General features: G+C 47.2%; 1 protein-coding gene across 4 annotated transcripts in view; it reads right to left on the bottom strand.

The window, feature by feature from the left end:
• Positions 1-11,173: 11,173 nt before the first annotated feature.
• SSH1 (slingshot protein phosphatase 1) overlaps positions 11,174-14,118 on the bottom strand; it is a 49,711-nt gene continuing 46,766 nt past the window's right edge. For all 4 annotated transcript variants that reach the window (XM_083583812.1, XM_083583814.1, XM_083583813.1 and 1 more), the window contains one exon: positions 11,174-12,544. In XM_083583812.1, the coding sequence (XP_083439938.1) occupies positions 11,285-12,544 (1,260 nt within the window). In that variant the 3' untranslated portion in view covers positions 11,174-11,284. The remainder of the gene's footprint in view (positions 12,545-14,118) is intronic.

Below are 14,118 nucleotides of genomic sequence, written 5' to 3' on the forward strand. Positions count from 1 at the left end.
CCCCCCCCCCCGGCCTCCTTCCACTCCTTGCCTTTTATGGCTTGCTAGGTATGAGGCTTCCAAGACTCCCTTGCAGGGACAGAGCAAAAACACCAGAGTCTTGGCAGGGGGTCTGGCTGCTGCTGTTTGGGGAAGCCAGGCTGGTTCTCTGGCCCCCAGCTCTGCATCTGGGCTGGGCCCAGCAAGCAGAGGACACCCCCTTCCCCTCTTCATGGGACGTGATGGCGATGACAAGCAGGGTCTTGCAGCAATACGCCTTAGTGCCTCCCCAGCTCCTGCTCAGCACTTTAGTCAGCTTGGAATGAAAAATGCCTCACCGCAATATTTGGAGGTGCTTGGGGGGGGTCTAAGGAGGGGCAAGTCTCTTCTTTCGCACCTTCCTAAAGCCTTCACTTGCTTAGCTAAAGCAGTTTGGAGATGACTCCAAACCCTAAACCAGAGTATTGCTTTGGCGGTGGAGTCAGTCTGGATGACACCCCCCCCCCCCGATTCTCTTCCAAACCTATGGTCCTGTAAATATGAGACTAGAATCAATAAACAAGGAATCTTGCTAACCCAGCTCAACCAGTTCCTTGGTCAAGGTCCTCAGCATCTTCTTTTTTATATAAAATATTTTTATTGTTTTACATAACAAATTTCAGTTTAAACATATCATTCACCTTCACATTTAGGATTCTCAGAATCCCTTGACCCCCCCAATTTGTTATTCATTGTCAATCCCTTTTCTCTCAGCTTATCCCCCCCCCCCCCAATTTGTTATACCGTATTGGCCCGAATATAAGCCACACTCAAATATAAGCCGCACCTTTAAAATTCAAGGGGGGAAGGGGAGAAGAAAAGACAATACCCAAATATAAGCCCTTAAAATACCCTTAAAATTCTGCAAGCACTCACACCCGCTCTGTTTTACCATAGGTCTGTTTTAGCAGCGCTATCGTAAAAGCCAATTTTTGTAAGGTTGCAAATTTAAGACGCACTTTAACTTTTCACAGTTGGAATTTTTGGAGAAAGTGAGGCTTATATTCAGGCCAATACAGTATCTATTATTAACTTTTTCCATTATATTTTGTCTTTTACAAGTATTACTCTAATCCTGCCAAAGTTTTTGTTTATAATGTTCTCTTAAATAGACTATAAATTTTTCCCATTCCTTCCTAAACTTCTTCTCATCCTGGTCTCTGATTTTCCCGGTCAATTTCACAGTTTCAGCATAGTCCATCACCTTCATCAACCATTCCTCTGGTTGGAACTTTACCTTCTTTCCATCTCTGGGCCAGTAGTATTCTGGCCCAGCATACATAAAAAGTCTTTTCTGCTCTCTCGGAATCTCTGTACCGAAAATACCTGTGTTTATATGGAAGTTGTTGTCTTGCCAAATGGAAGCTGGTTCTTTTAAAACGAGATTCAGAGGCAATACAAACACGAGCGAGTGAGTGAGAAGATTTTTAAGATTTTATTCTAAACAGCAAGCATTATATCCATTACCAAGCAAGCACTTCTCTCTGCCACTGGGAAGCCCTCAAGAAGTGGCAAAGTGACACCCCCAGGCAGTCTTCAGTTTTTGCATGACCCTCTGGCCATCAGTTTGTGCATGTAAAGGTAAAGGGACCCCTGACCATTAGGTCCAGTCGTGACCGACTCTGGGGTTGCGGCGCTTATCTTGCTTTACTGGCCGAGGGAGCCGGCGCTTCTCCCAAAACTATGCCCAACATCATCCGATTTATAGATAGCTAACCTGTGTGGCTTGCCTGACTGCCTACAGATTATTCATGAGCCCCCTCTCCCAGTGCCTCACTTTCTTCAAACAATGTCTAACATCAGATAAGGTGAAGGTACCCAGCACTATCACTTCCTTCCAGCAGAGTAGAACTAGGAAATTAAAGGCTGTTCTTCAGCCATCAAAGAGCTTAGAGAGGAGGAAAATGAAGGAACAGGGGGCAGGAAGAGGGCAAAACTCATCAAAATACAAATATCTTCTGGATAGATTGCCCATATGTTCATATGTTGCAAGTTTGTATACGTCTTCAATCCAATCGTAGAAGGGAGCCGCCACATTTTTATTTTTCAAATTCATCAATACGTCTTTTTGCTTTAGTTAGGGGCACGGAGACTCCATTCATATTGTCCTTTTGTAAGGTTCCATGTACTGGGTATATAATTCAAAAGGATATTTTGCTCTGTAAATGTAAGCTTATTCCATACAGTTCTGTTGATAGTTTCAGTTACCTTCTGCCAAAAATCTTTCAAAATAGGACAAAGAAAAAACATATGTTTTAGAGAAGCATTATCCCTATTGCATCTCCAACAGTTAGATACCTTAGATAGCCCTTTTTAAAACAAATGTAATGGGGTCCAATATATTCTAAATATTATATTTTTGCTGTATGAGCCTCTCTTAGTTTATAGCAGGCCCTGCTAGAGAACCACAGACCCTATTTGGTAAAATACAAAATTTCCAATACTGTCTTGGTTTGACGCAGAGTGCAGAAAGCAAAATCAGCTAGATCTTTTAAGGACAGACAAATCTGGTGATCAAATTAGGAGTTTCTTAGCCCAGCAAAGTGCACATAAGAGCGTCTTGAGAAGGAAAAAGGCATGTTATGCTAATACATTTTGGAAAGATATTGGGCAAGCCATTATCAGGAAGAATAACAAATATTTATGGGGCCTTGTAGCACGGGTACTGAAGCAAACATGACTGATGGTAGAGGACCAAACCCCCACGGCCAAATGGGTTTCGCACTTCAGCAATATGTAGAACAGAAAGTCTGAAGAGGAAGAAGCAGCAGCCTATGGAACAATGAATAAGGCAGCCTATTTGGCTCTGTTGTAGAAGCAGAAATAAGAAGTCTTCCTGGACTTGTGGCCCCACATGAAATGTATATAATAAATGACACAACAGTCTTTTAAAAAAAGAAAGAAAATAAAACTATGACAATAAATCAAAATGTCTAAGGCAGCTTTCTGAGGGGAGGTGGGTCATGACAGGAGATGAGGCTTTCTCCCTTGTGGCATTCTGCCTGTTTCCTGTCCAGAGCCCTTTAAGGACTGAGGGATGCTGATAATGCGTCAGGTTTTTTTCTTGCATGTTTCATTGCTTTCAAATTATTTTATTACTATATTTCATTGTTAAAAAGCACTCTAAGATTATTGCTGAATTGCATTGCTATGTATATTATAGATCAATAAGTGAATTTTAAATGGTTCCAGGAGCCATCCCTGCAGGCAGGGGGGTTAACAGGATGGTGTTGCTGCACTTGCTGCTGCTTGGGGAGGGCACTGGGACACCCCCAGAAGTGTGAGCAATACTTCTGCATCAGCTGGAGCCCAAGTAGTGCAAGACCCCAACAAGAGTTTGTGGGCTAATTCTCCCTTGATCAGTTCAAGAATAAGAGGAGGAGAGGGGAAAAGTCCCTCTCTGCCCAGTCAACTAAAACATATTTGGCTCCTGATTGTTGCCTGGCTTTGCCATGGAAACCTTCATAACAGGATATAAACTTTCAATCTGTTGCACACACACAGAATAAAACTTGCCAGCAGTTGGATACATGGAATATCCTAGGTTTTATGATGCTGTCTAACAATGGCTGGTGATAACAGTGTTTTTGCTCCCCAGTGCAAAACAAAACAAAAGAAAAAATGCCTTCAATGATGCAAAAGTTCAACTAGCTTCTGCATCTGCTAATTCTGGGGATTACAGAAGAACCCTTGAATCAAGGTTTATTTAGAAATCTGTTTTGGTTGGTTTTTTTTTTAAATGAAAGACTCATGAAGGTTTCCTTTCGTTTGGGACTTTTTAGTTTAGAGAAATGGTGAGTGGGAGGCGACATTATTTTTGCCTGGCATGGAGAAGGTGGACAGATACCCCCCCCCCATAACACTAGAACTCATGTATATCAAATGAAGCTGAAAATTGGAAGATTCAGGACAGATAAATGAAGTTTTCTTCATGTCGTTAAGCTATAGGGCATGGCTCCCCCAGGAGGCAGTGATGGCCACCAACTTGGATGGCTTTTAGAGTATTCATAGAGGCCACCAATGGCTACTTGCCACGATGGCTCTGCTTTGCCTCCAGTTGGGAGGCATTGATGCTTCTGAATGTGAGTTGCTGGAAAAACACAGGAGGGAAGAGGGCTCTTGGGCTGGTTGCTGGTTTTCCACAATAGGGATCTGGTGGGAACAGGATGCTGGACTAGGTGGGCCACTGGCCTCATCCAGCGGGCTCTTCTCAGGTTCTTACGTTAACAGCAGATGTCAGCAGGGATCAAACCTGGGACCTTGTGCTTGCAGAGCCTGCACTGACCTTCTGCTCTGCTTCTCTCCATCCCCAGGTCTTCACCCCGCTAGGCGAAGGTCAACACACACCAAAGGGGGCTACTTGCTCTGTGGAACAACAGCAAGAGCAGCCTGCACAGCTGGCCAAAGCCCAGAAACATGTCAACTCCAAACGGTAATTAAAAGCATTCCTCATTTCAGCTGATGACTTTTAAATGGTCAGTAAGAGACTGGTAAAGCACAGGGCAATCCTTGGCTAAGATAAACACTGAGAGTTTCTTTCCTTCCAGCATGAGGACAATTTCAGGCGTTCCAAAAAACCTCACCCAGGCCCTGGAGACAAAGGCTGGCTGGTCGCCTTTAAAGGCAAAATTTGGTAGGGCTCTTACAGGGCAGACTCCCTGTGAGATGGAAACAAAGCTGACTCATCCCGAAATTGTTACAAGTAGGTTTTTTAATCCCATGATTTACAGCTAAAGAGTCAAGAATGCCAGTTGTTTATTCTGGCTAGACACACTTTCAAATGGGGTTCCACACATGTTAAAGTACACTGGTGTTATGTGAAAGTAACACAACAGGTTCTATGCAAGTGCAATGCATTCCCTTTTAGCTTCATTGTTGTGGCTGGAGTGGCTTCAAAAGCGGGAGGAGGTTGCATCAGAACTGGACCCCTTTCGGGCACCAGCTGTTGATGTGGCTGCCACTCTCAGGTCACAAACAGTGCAAATGAGGCAGACACATGAAATCACTATTAAAACTGCCCTCTCTCTGAGATCAGGCAAAAATGAATGTAGAAGCCCAGCTGGTTAGAGCATGGTGCTGATAACACCAAGGTTGCAAGTTCAATCCCTGTCTGGACAGCTGCATATTCCTGCATTGTGGGGGGTTGGACTGGATGATCCTCAGGGTCCCTTCCAACTTTATGATTCTCCACTATAATTAGATTTTAACTAACTGAAGAGGAAGCAACCAAGATGATCAGGAGGCTGGACCCCAAGCCTTATGAGAAATGGTTGAAAGAGCTGGGTATGTACAGCTTGGAAAAGAGGAGAGAGACTGATAGGTGATATGACACTTGATACTTTATCAACTTGGTCATCCTCCTCTGCACACGTTCTAGCTTGTCAATATCCTCCTTAAATTGTGGCACCCAGAACCGGACACAGTGTTCCAGGTGTGATTTGGCCAAGGCAGAACAGAGTGGGAATATGACTTCCCTTGATCTGGACACTAGACTTCTGCAGATGCAGCCTAGAATAACCTAACTTTTTTTGTTGTTGCTGTACCACACTGTAGACTCAAGTTAAGCTTGCGGCCTACTAAGATCCCTAGATTTTTTTCACATGCACTACTGACAAACCAGGTGTACTGCATCTTATATTTATGCAGCTGGTTCTTCCTGCCTAAGTGTAGAACCCTACTGAAATTCATTTTGTTAATTTTGGCCCAGTTCTTTTCTATAGTTTTCTTTTCATGCTGCCAATATGGTTGCATGTGGGCTGGTACGGTAACCTTTCGTTGTAGGCTTCTTGGCTGGGCTGCTAATCTGCAGTGCCCATTTTCGCAAAACATGCTTTCAAAGCAGACAGTGCAGAGGGGAATTTTCATTCCAAGGACTGCAAGCAGGCAGTTTGTAAAGAATTTTTTATTAATTGTTTCCTCATGAGAAGCACATAATACAGTACACTTTTACTAACAAGTAAAAAAAAGTGCATATTGCATCTCCTACTGTGAATGTAGTCATACATACATACATACATACATACATTCTCACACACACAACACAGTGTACATAGGTGGGTTTGGTTTTTTTAAATAAAAAACAACAACCCTAGAATAAAAAAAGATGTACATTGTACCAGGAACATATTTGTCAGCTTGAATTATTTCACACATTGATAAGGCCAGTTCAGATGGTGATGGGCTTTGCTAACAGTGGACAGTTGAGGTTTTGGGGGGTGAGCTTAGCTCTTGGATGCAACTTATGAAGTGTCATGGAGCAAGTGCCTTTCTATTAGTAATGGCCATTATTTGCCCTTCAAAACATAAACCCCACTTTCATTTGCTCTGCTCTCCTTTACCACGTCTGGTGGTGGGTGTAGAGCACCAAGTGTGGGGTGCTAACTGGGCCTGTCAATATCTGGACCAGCCAAGATTTTACGAAGAAGCAGCTCCATCTATGGACTTCCAATTTATGCTTCAATGAGCCCATCAATGTACATTGGCAACACAAACGATAAGCTGACTTGGACTGCAAAACAGAAGAAAAAACAAGAATCAAAATGGGGCATCTCATTTAAAATGTTCAGGAAGAGCATAAGCTGGAGGAACTAAAAGGTCTCCATTTGTGCATTTCAGATTTTAGGCTGGGACACATGTTGGCAAGGAGCACAGGCTCCAGGAGATCCACCTGGTGGAGAGGACAAATTCCTTCCGTCTTTGAGATGCCTTGTGGAGTCCCTGCCTGCCTTTGGCGCTGCATAGATTAATCCAACAAGTGTGCAGTGTGTGTGGAAAGAGGGTCTTTGTATAAGAGCTTTTTCTTTTTAAAAACTCAAAACCACTGTTGACAATTTCTGAAGTAGCAAATGGGACGTCAACGAGCCATTCCAAATGACAAAAGTAACTTCAGGTATGTAAGCATGATGTCAACTAAAAGTATTATAGACGGAGCTCTATGGGCACCATGAACATCAGAGGTACCAAGACAAATAAGAGTAAGAACTTCACATAAATACACAGTATTTGTAAACTATCCACAAGGCACTCAATTTAAAAAGAAAGTAAAAGAAGTACCACCAGCTACCATGCCATGCATCTAAATAAGCTAGCAACCTCTTGCGGATTTAAAAAATAATAATCTTTGAAATGGTACGCTATGGGCTAGATGCTTGCTATTGGCTTAAAGACCTTTGCGTGTTTTTTTTAAAAAAGGACAATGTCAACCTGAGATATACTAAGCAAGGTTGTACCCCCAGTTGAACTTTTCCAGGGTAAAATCAAATATTGCAGTCTTCCATATGCAATAAAGAACTATTTCGGCCATGAACTAAATTCTTAACAATTAACTCCCTGGAAATGAGAGGATAAACAGGACAGGAGGAGGAGACAGCAGCCCCTTTCATGAGTCAAAATAGAACTCTTCAGCAGGGCTGCTAAGGTTTGGTTTAAAAAGTGTATTGGCAAGCTGTGCTGTGCTCTTATTCTCCACTGGGCAGCCTTAAGGGCTTCCAAGAATGTATATTGCTGCATGTTTTAAGTTCTATATTGCAAATAAGCATCAGAATGACAGGGTGGTTCCCAGCACCTGCTGTTGCCAAAATGCATCATACATTAAAGGAGGGAGGAAGCTAAGCAACCAGAAAGGCAAAGCACCACTGCTCCACCAGGAGCACCACCAGCTGCACAGGGAATGCACCGTTGCCCCAGCAATGACCAGCAAATCTGGTGGTTCTTGAGAAAGGCTATGGGCCCTGGTCTGTGGCCACATCACTGTGGGAAAATGGTTCAAAGGTGGCTCAGCAATTCATCCAAATAAGTATGTGGCTGGTGAGCCAACTGGGGTCAGGGCATGGGTATGAGAGGTCAGTTGGTGTTCTGCTCTCCTTCTGCAGCTGCTGCCTTCTTGACTCACAGCTGATTGGGGCTGTAGAGAAACGGGGGCAGGCTGCTTTTGGGGGTTGGCGTTGGGACGTGAGTGAGGGGAGAAGAAAGAGGGTGGCAGTCGCCTTTTGATACCAGATGTCACATAGTACACTGGGTAGAAAAGCCAGGTGACAAAGCTGAATCATCCCACGGGTGGCGACTTCTGCAAGAAGCAAGTGTGGCAATGAAATGACTTTCAGCAGTGGACAAAAATGAAAAAGGAACACTAAACACAAAATGCATTTCATGCTACACACTACAAGAGTCTTGAACCCTGAAAAGGTCTTCTACAGTACTTTGACATGGTCGGCATAAAGTAAAGGTAAAGGTAAAGGTACCCCTGCCCGTACGGGCTAGTCTTGACAGACTCTAGGGTTGTGCGCTCATCTCACTCTAGAGGCCGGGAGCCAGCGCTGTCCACAGACACTTCCGGGTCACGTGGCCAGCGTGGCAAGCTGCATCTGGTGAGCCAGCGCAGCACACGGAACGCCGTTTACCTTCCTGCTGGTAAGCGGTCCCTATTTATCTACTTGCACCCGGGGGTGCTTTCGAACTGCTAGGTGGGCAGGAGCTGGGACCGAAAGACGGGAGCTCACCCCGCCGCGGGGATTCGAACCGCCGACCATACGATCGGCAAGTCCTAGGCACTGAGGTTTTACCCACAGCGCCAGTAGTGTTGCACAAATCAACACCCCAGCCCTAAAATTAATGAATCAACAGATTCACTCCGCACGGAACCTGCTGGCCACCCAGACGCAACCAGAAGCAAGGACCTCTGTATCGGGAGGAGACACACCCATGGGTTTTTGAGAACTGGGAGGACTGCTAATTAATATGTTGAGTACAGCTCATGAAAAGATTCTGAAATTCAAATTTGGCCTCCAAAGCAGTCCTGTGGCTTCCTCCCTGAAACACTGGTCAAAGGGCTCCAGAGGAACAGGTCCAACATGGTAAGAGTAAATGCTGGGCATCTGGCCTGTGCCAATCTGTTTTGTACCTGGATAGGAAAAGCCACGTGGAACAATACTTATAATCCGAATACACACAAAACAGCTTTGTCTGTTCCAAGCTTATACTTCCAAGCAAAGAGCAAGGCTTCTGGCTTACAGCATTTGCAGAGAAAGGGTTCCAACAGTTGGCACCTTGTCTGACTTGCCATTTGTGCCTGCTCAGTTTCCACCACAAAGCTTCACTCACACCAGAGGCTAGAGTACAGAAATTGGTGCTGACCATCTCACGCTTGCAGGCTTGATTGACAAGGAGAAGAATCTCTTTCTGAGGTGTCCCTAAGCCAGCAACAGAATCATAGAATTGTAGAGCTGGAAGGGTCCCCAAGGGTCGTCTAGTCCAACGCCCTGCAATGCAGAAATCTGTACCATGTCAACAGGCAAAGGAAGATGCCCCAATGACCTGAGTAGGAGATACCCACAATGCATGTGGAAGCTCTGCTGTGGACTTCAAAAGGTAAGAGCTGGCATGCTGGCTTCCACAACTATTCTTAACTGTCCCAAGGGCCGCAAGGAGTGACCCCAGCCCTAATGAAACGTGGAGAGCAGCAAGTGGCAAGCCCTACTCTGGGTTCTCAGTAGCACTTGCTCATCAACTGGGACATGAGGCAATCCCCTCTTTGGCCCTGGATTGGGCCATATTCTGTCTGGCCCGAGACCTGTGTTTAGGAAGAGTGAAATGCCAAGAGTCCTCCCCTCCCCTTGGCTTGAGAACCTCTGTGTGAGGCCTCAGAAGTTCTCCAAGACCTGCACCAGACTCACCTCTGGCCTGTGACCAGAACAGTGTGTGGGGAAGGCTCCAAGTGAGGGTTCCCAGGGGAAGGAAGGGTTCTCTCCTCTGCTCTTGGCACTCCATCCCAGAAGGTTCCAACCAAGTCTGGAGAACCCTGGTGTGCGCACGGGGGGGGGGGGGGGCTCCAAGAACAATCCCTCCTGGACCTGGTCTTATTGCACAGGTGCCCTCCCTTGTGGTGCTCAGAAGTCAGCACAGGCCTTCCCCTTGAGCCCCAAGACACTCTGGCCTCCGTCAGCAAGACCAGCAGCAACAGCAGACCAAGGTTCAAGTAACCTTTGACCCACTGTGTGACCTCTGGGCAAAGCGCCAAGAAGAAGTCTTTTTTCTTCACCCCCCCCCCCCGTGGCACCCAGGCAATAAAACAAAGGATGCTGCTGCCCCAGTCCACAAACCGCTCTGGAGCTTGGCAGAGAGCACCATCTGTTCCTGAGGCAAAATGCAGCTTCCTTCTGACTGCTGCAAGTTGAGCAAAGCACACTGTTCATTTTTACAAAAATATTAAAAGACAAAAGCGAAAAAGACCCCGATTCCACAGAAACTCTCCCCAATTTCCAAACGTAGGTCAACAGTAGAAAAACAAACCAACCACTGCCACCCAATCCTTTATTCCATGTGTGATCAGCAACCTTAGGACGTCAGGGTTATGGGCCCCGTGGGCCCCAGGTGTTGCTGGACTACAACCCTCTTCAGGGGTGGCAGCAGGAGCAGGGCAACATCTGGGGGGGGGCAGGCTCCCCCTTCTTGTGCCACAATAGCTTTATGATAAGCTCCAAACTCAAAAGGTTGACAACTCAGAATTCAGCTACTGCTGTTTTTAACAGGGGCTCCAGGTTGCTGTCCCAAACAGCATTGTTGGAATTGTCTTAGCAAAGCCACATGACAACAGAAGGCCAGGAGCCACAGGATGATCACCCCACATCCCAGGAGAAACTCAAGATTCCTTCAGCCAGGCGAGTAAAGTCAGAACAGAAAGACCGTCACTCGGGGCACATAAACTCAAAGTCGGCAGGAATGGGGATCTGTGCAGTGGTGTTAACAACAATGACTGAACTGTAACTGTTCAAAAGGAGAACCATCAATTTCGGAACAAGATTGATTTTTGTGTGTTTTTTAAAAGAAAAATCCCATGTATAAATACGTGAAGAATGGAGGTAGCATGTTTAGTATTTCCCTCTTAGGCTCTTACCCCAAGTGCCTCTTTGAACTAGGAAATTGTGCTCAACTTGAGCCGCCAGGGAAACCCTGCAAGAAAGAGTTGTTGCTTTTTCAGCATGGGAGGGGAAGAGAATCTGCCCCTCTGCCCTCCCCCCGGGAAAGCAGAGGCCCAGGTCACACATGCCACCATCGCCTTCTGAGCCAGGAGGCTGCCAGCGCCTTTTCCACTGGGTTGCTAGCCCTGTCAAGTCTCCCCCTTTCCCCACACTACTTGTGGCATCACACGGGAAGGGACTGGGGGGAGGGCAGAGAACTTTATCATCTTCTTGCAAAATGATAAAACTGCATTTAGTAGAGACAACTATAAAAGGAACAAGTTCTTGTTAACAAAGGTCATAAATATGTGTCAGCTCTCCCCCATCCACAGCCTGCCCCTCAACTTTGCCAGAGCGGCTTCTGCCGGCGGCAAGGTGGCTTGCTCTCCAGTGGCCTTCAGGGCGGGCTGGCAGCGCACCACCGAGGACTCGCTCGACTTGGTCTCCCTGGAGTCCGTCAGGGCGGACAGGTCCGTCTCGCTCGCCAAGTCCTCCGAGGACAGGTTGAGGCTGCCCAGCTTGGCCAGGGAGTTGGAGCGCTTCAGCGGGGAGGAGACCGTCAGGCCGGCCAGCCGCAGCCTGGTCTCAATCTCCTGGGTCCGCTGCTTCACCAAGCCAGGCTTCCCTCGCACGCTGTGGATGCTGTCGCTGCTGGAGCTCCGCGTCAGGTTGGAGCTCCGGGACGACGACGGTGTGTAGCAGACGGTCTTGAGAAAGTCCTTTGTGAAGCTGCTTGTGTGGTCCACCGTCCGGCACAGGACAGGCGTGGAGGTCTTCTGAGACGCCCCGCCTACCAGGGGGCTTTTCTGCAGCTTCTCAGTGTCATTTTTCATACCCCTGGGTATGGGAAGAGGCTGCTGCTCCTGCTGGGCCACCTCCAGCTCCTGCGTTTCTTCCGGAATGCTGGCGTCTGCCAGGCCCCCAGGGCCTTCCCTCCCAGGAGCAGCTGCTTCAGGCGCTGGCAGGCTCTTGAGGCGCTCCAGCTCCTTCGTGTGCTTCCGGACCAAGCCCGCTTTCTGGAGCTGCAGGAGCGACTCCTGATGCTGCATCAGGTAGCTATTGGTTGTCGGCTTCTCCAAATCCTTGCTGAAGAGCAAGTACTTCAGGTCCTTGGTCTGCCGGGCATCCCTTTTTGGCGAGGAATCCTCTTTCATCCCATCGCTGAGGACGGGACTCCTCTCGCAGAGAGAGTTTCTCAGGCCAGCTGGAGCTCTAGGGCCATCTCTGGGCTTCTCGGAAGCACTGCAGGGCCAGCCGGCTGCAGGTTTGCTGGGATCAGCGCTCTGCAAGTCACTCCCTGCTAGTAGCGGAGGCAAGCTGATGCTTTTTGCAGTGTGGATTTCTTTTGGGGGAGACTCACAGAATGCCTGCTCCAAAAACGCGGGTGTCCTGTGCAGGAGGAACGGCGGCTGTGTGCAGACCGTGGAACTGCGGGAGGGGGAGGCCAGGTGCAGGGGCTCACATGGTTCCCCAAAAGTGTCGGCTGAGGCACCAGCACTGGGATACACGCAGTCGGCACAAGACTTGTAGGAAGGCTTCACTTTGCTGAGGATCCCAAAGATGGCATCGTGCTGAAGGGGACAAAAGAGGCCAGGTTAAGAGGTGCCAGGCATGAAACAAAAATGGGAAAGCAGAACCTGCAATCCCTGCATTGTGGAGGATTGAACTAGATGGCCCTTGGGGTTATTTCCAGCTCTACCATTCCACAGACCTGGGCACTTCCAGCTGCCCCACTCCTTGCCCTGGAAGCCTCCCAAGTTGATGCTGCAGGAGAGGGACTGAGCCAGTGTAGTATAGCAATAGTAATAACAGTGGTTTGTGTGTCGGACTAGGACCTGGGAGAGTTCCAACCTCCACTTGGCCATGAACTCACCAAGGAGCCTGGGCTAGTCACAGCCTGTCACCTTGGCAAGGAGAGGGAAAACCATGTGCGCCACCTTGAGCTCTGTGGAGAAAAAGGTGGGAGAGCAATGCAGTAAATAAGGGTAATTGGAGGGGTGTTTCTGGGACCAAAGTAAAACTGTCAAGCTCCCTTGTTGTTTTTGCTCTTGCCAGGAGATGTAATGCGGTTAGTGCAACTGTGTTATATTTATAGTGCTTTTCTTATATTGTGCTTTCCTAATATTTCCTAATACATTATATTTCCTAATACACTGTTGTTCTATTATGCTATTATGAAATTGCTCTTGTGATGACTGGTTGTGAGATGTGTTCCTGTCTTCTTGGTTGTAAGCCACTTTGAGCACAGAAAAGTGGCACAGAAATAAAATTGTGAATTGTGAATGAATGAAGGTCTATCAGTCGCTGTTTAGCAGGTCTGCCAGCACATCAGGGCTAGAGCTTAGCCAATCAAGTGTATGAGCTTTAATCAGTCCATCAAATCCACAGAAGTTCTAAGGGAAAAACACAAGTGTTGGTTTTGGACTGCTTTAGAAGAAGCAGTCTTCCTCACCACTTTCCTGCACCAGACAAAAGTCTGTTATGATGCTGCACGTTGTCTGCACTTTTTATAAATACTTGTATAATAATAATAATAATAATAATAATAATAATAATAATAATTTATTATTTATACCCAGCCCATCTGGCTGGGCCTCCCCAGCCACTCTGGGCGGCTTCCATAAAAACCAAAAATACAGTAAAATATCACACGTTAAAAACTTCCCTGAACAGGGCTGCCTTAAGATGTCTTCTGAATGTCAGGTAGTTGTTTATCGCTTTGACATCTGCTGGAAGGGCGTTCCACAGGGCGGGCGCCACTACTGAGAAGGCCCTCTGCCTGGTTCCCTGTAGCTTTGCTTCTCGCAATGAGGGAACCGCCAGAAGGCCCTCGGCGCTGGACCTCAGCGTCCGGGCAGAATGATGGGGGTGGAGACGCTCCTTCAGGTATACTGGACCGAGGCCATTTAGGGCTTTAAAGGTCAGCACCAACACTTTGAATTGTGCTCGGAAACGTACTGGGAGCCAATGTAGGTCTTTCAAGACCGGTGTTATATGGTCTCGGCGGCCGCCCCCAGTCACCAGTCTAGCTGCCGCATTCTGGATTAGTTGTAGTTTCCGAGTCACCTTCAAAGGTAGCCCCACGTAGAGCGCATTGCAGTAGTCCAAGCGGGAGATAACCAGAGCATGCACCACTCTGGCGAGA

This window comes from Podarcis filfolensis (assembly GCF_964270895.1).
Source record: "Podarcis filfolensis genome assembly, chromosome: 13".
In the NCBI taxonomy this organism is placed as follows: Eukaryota; Metazoa; Chordata; class Lepidosauria; order Squamata; family Lacertidae; genus Podarcis; species Podarcis filfolensis.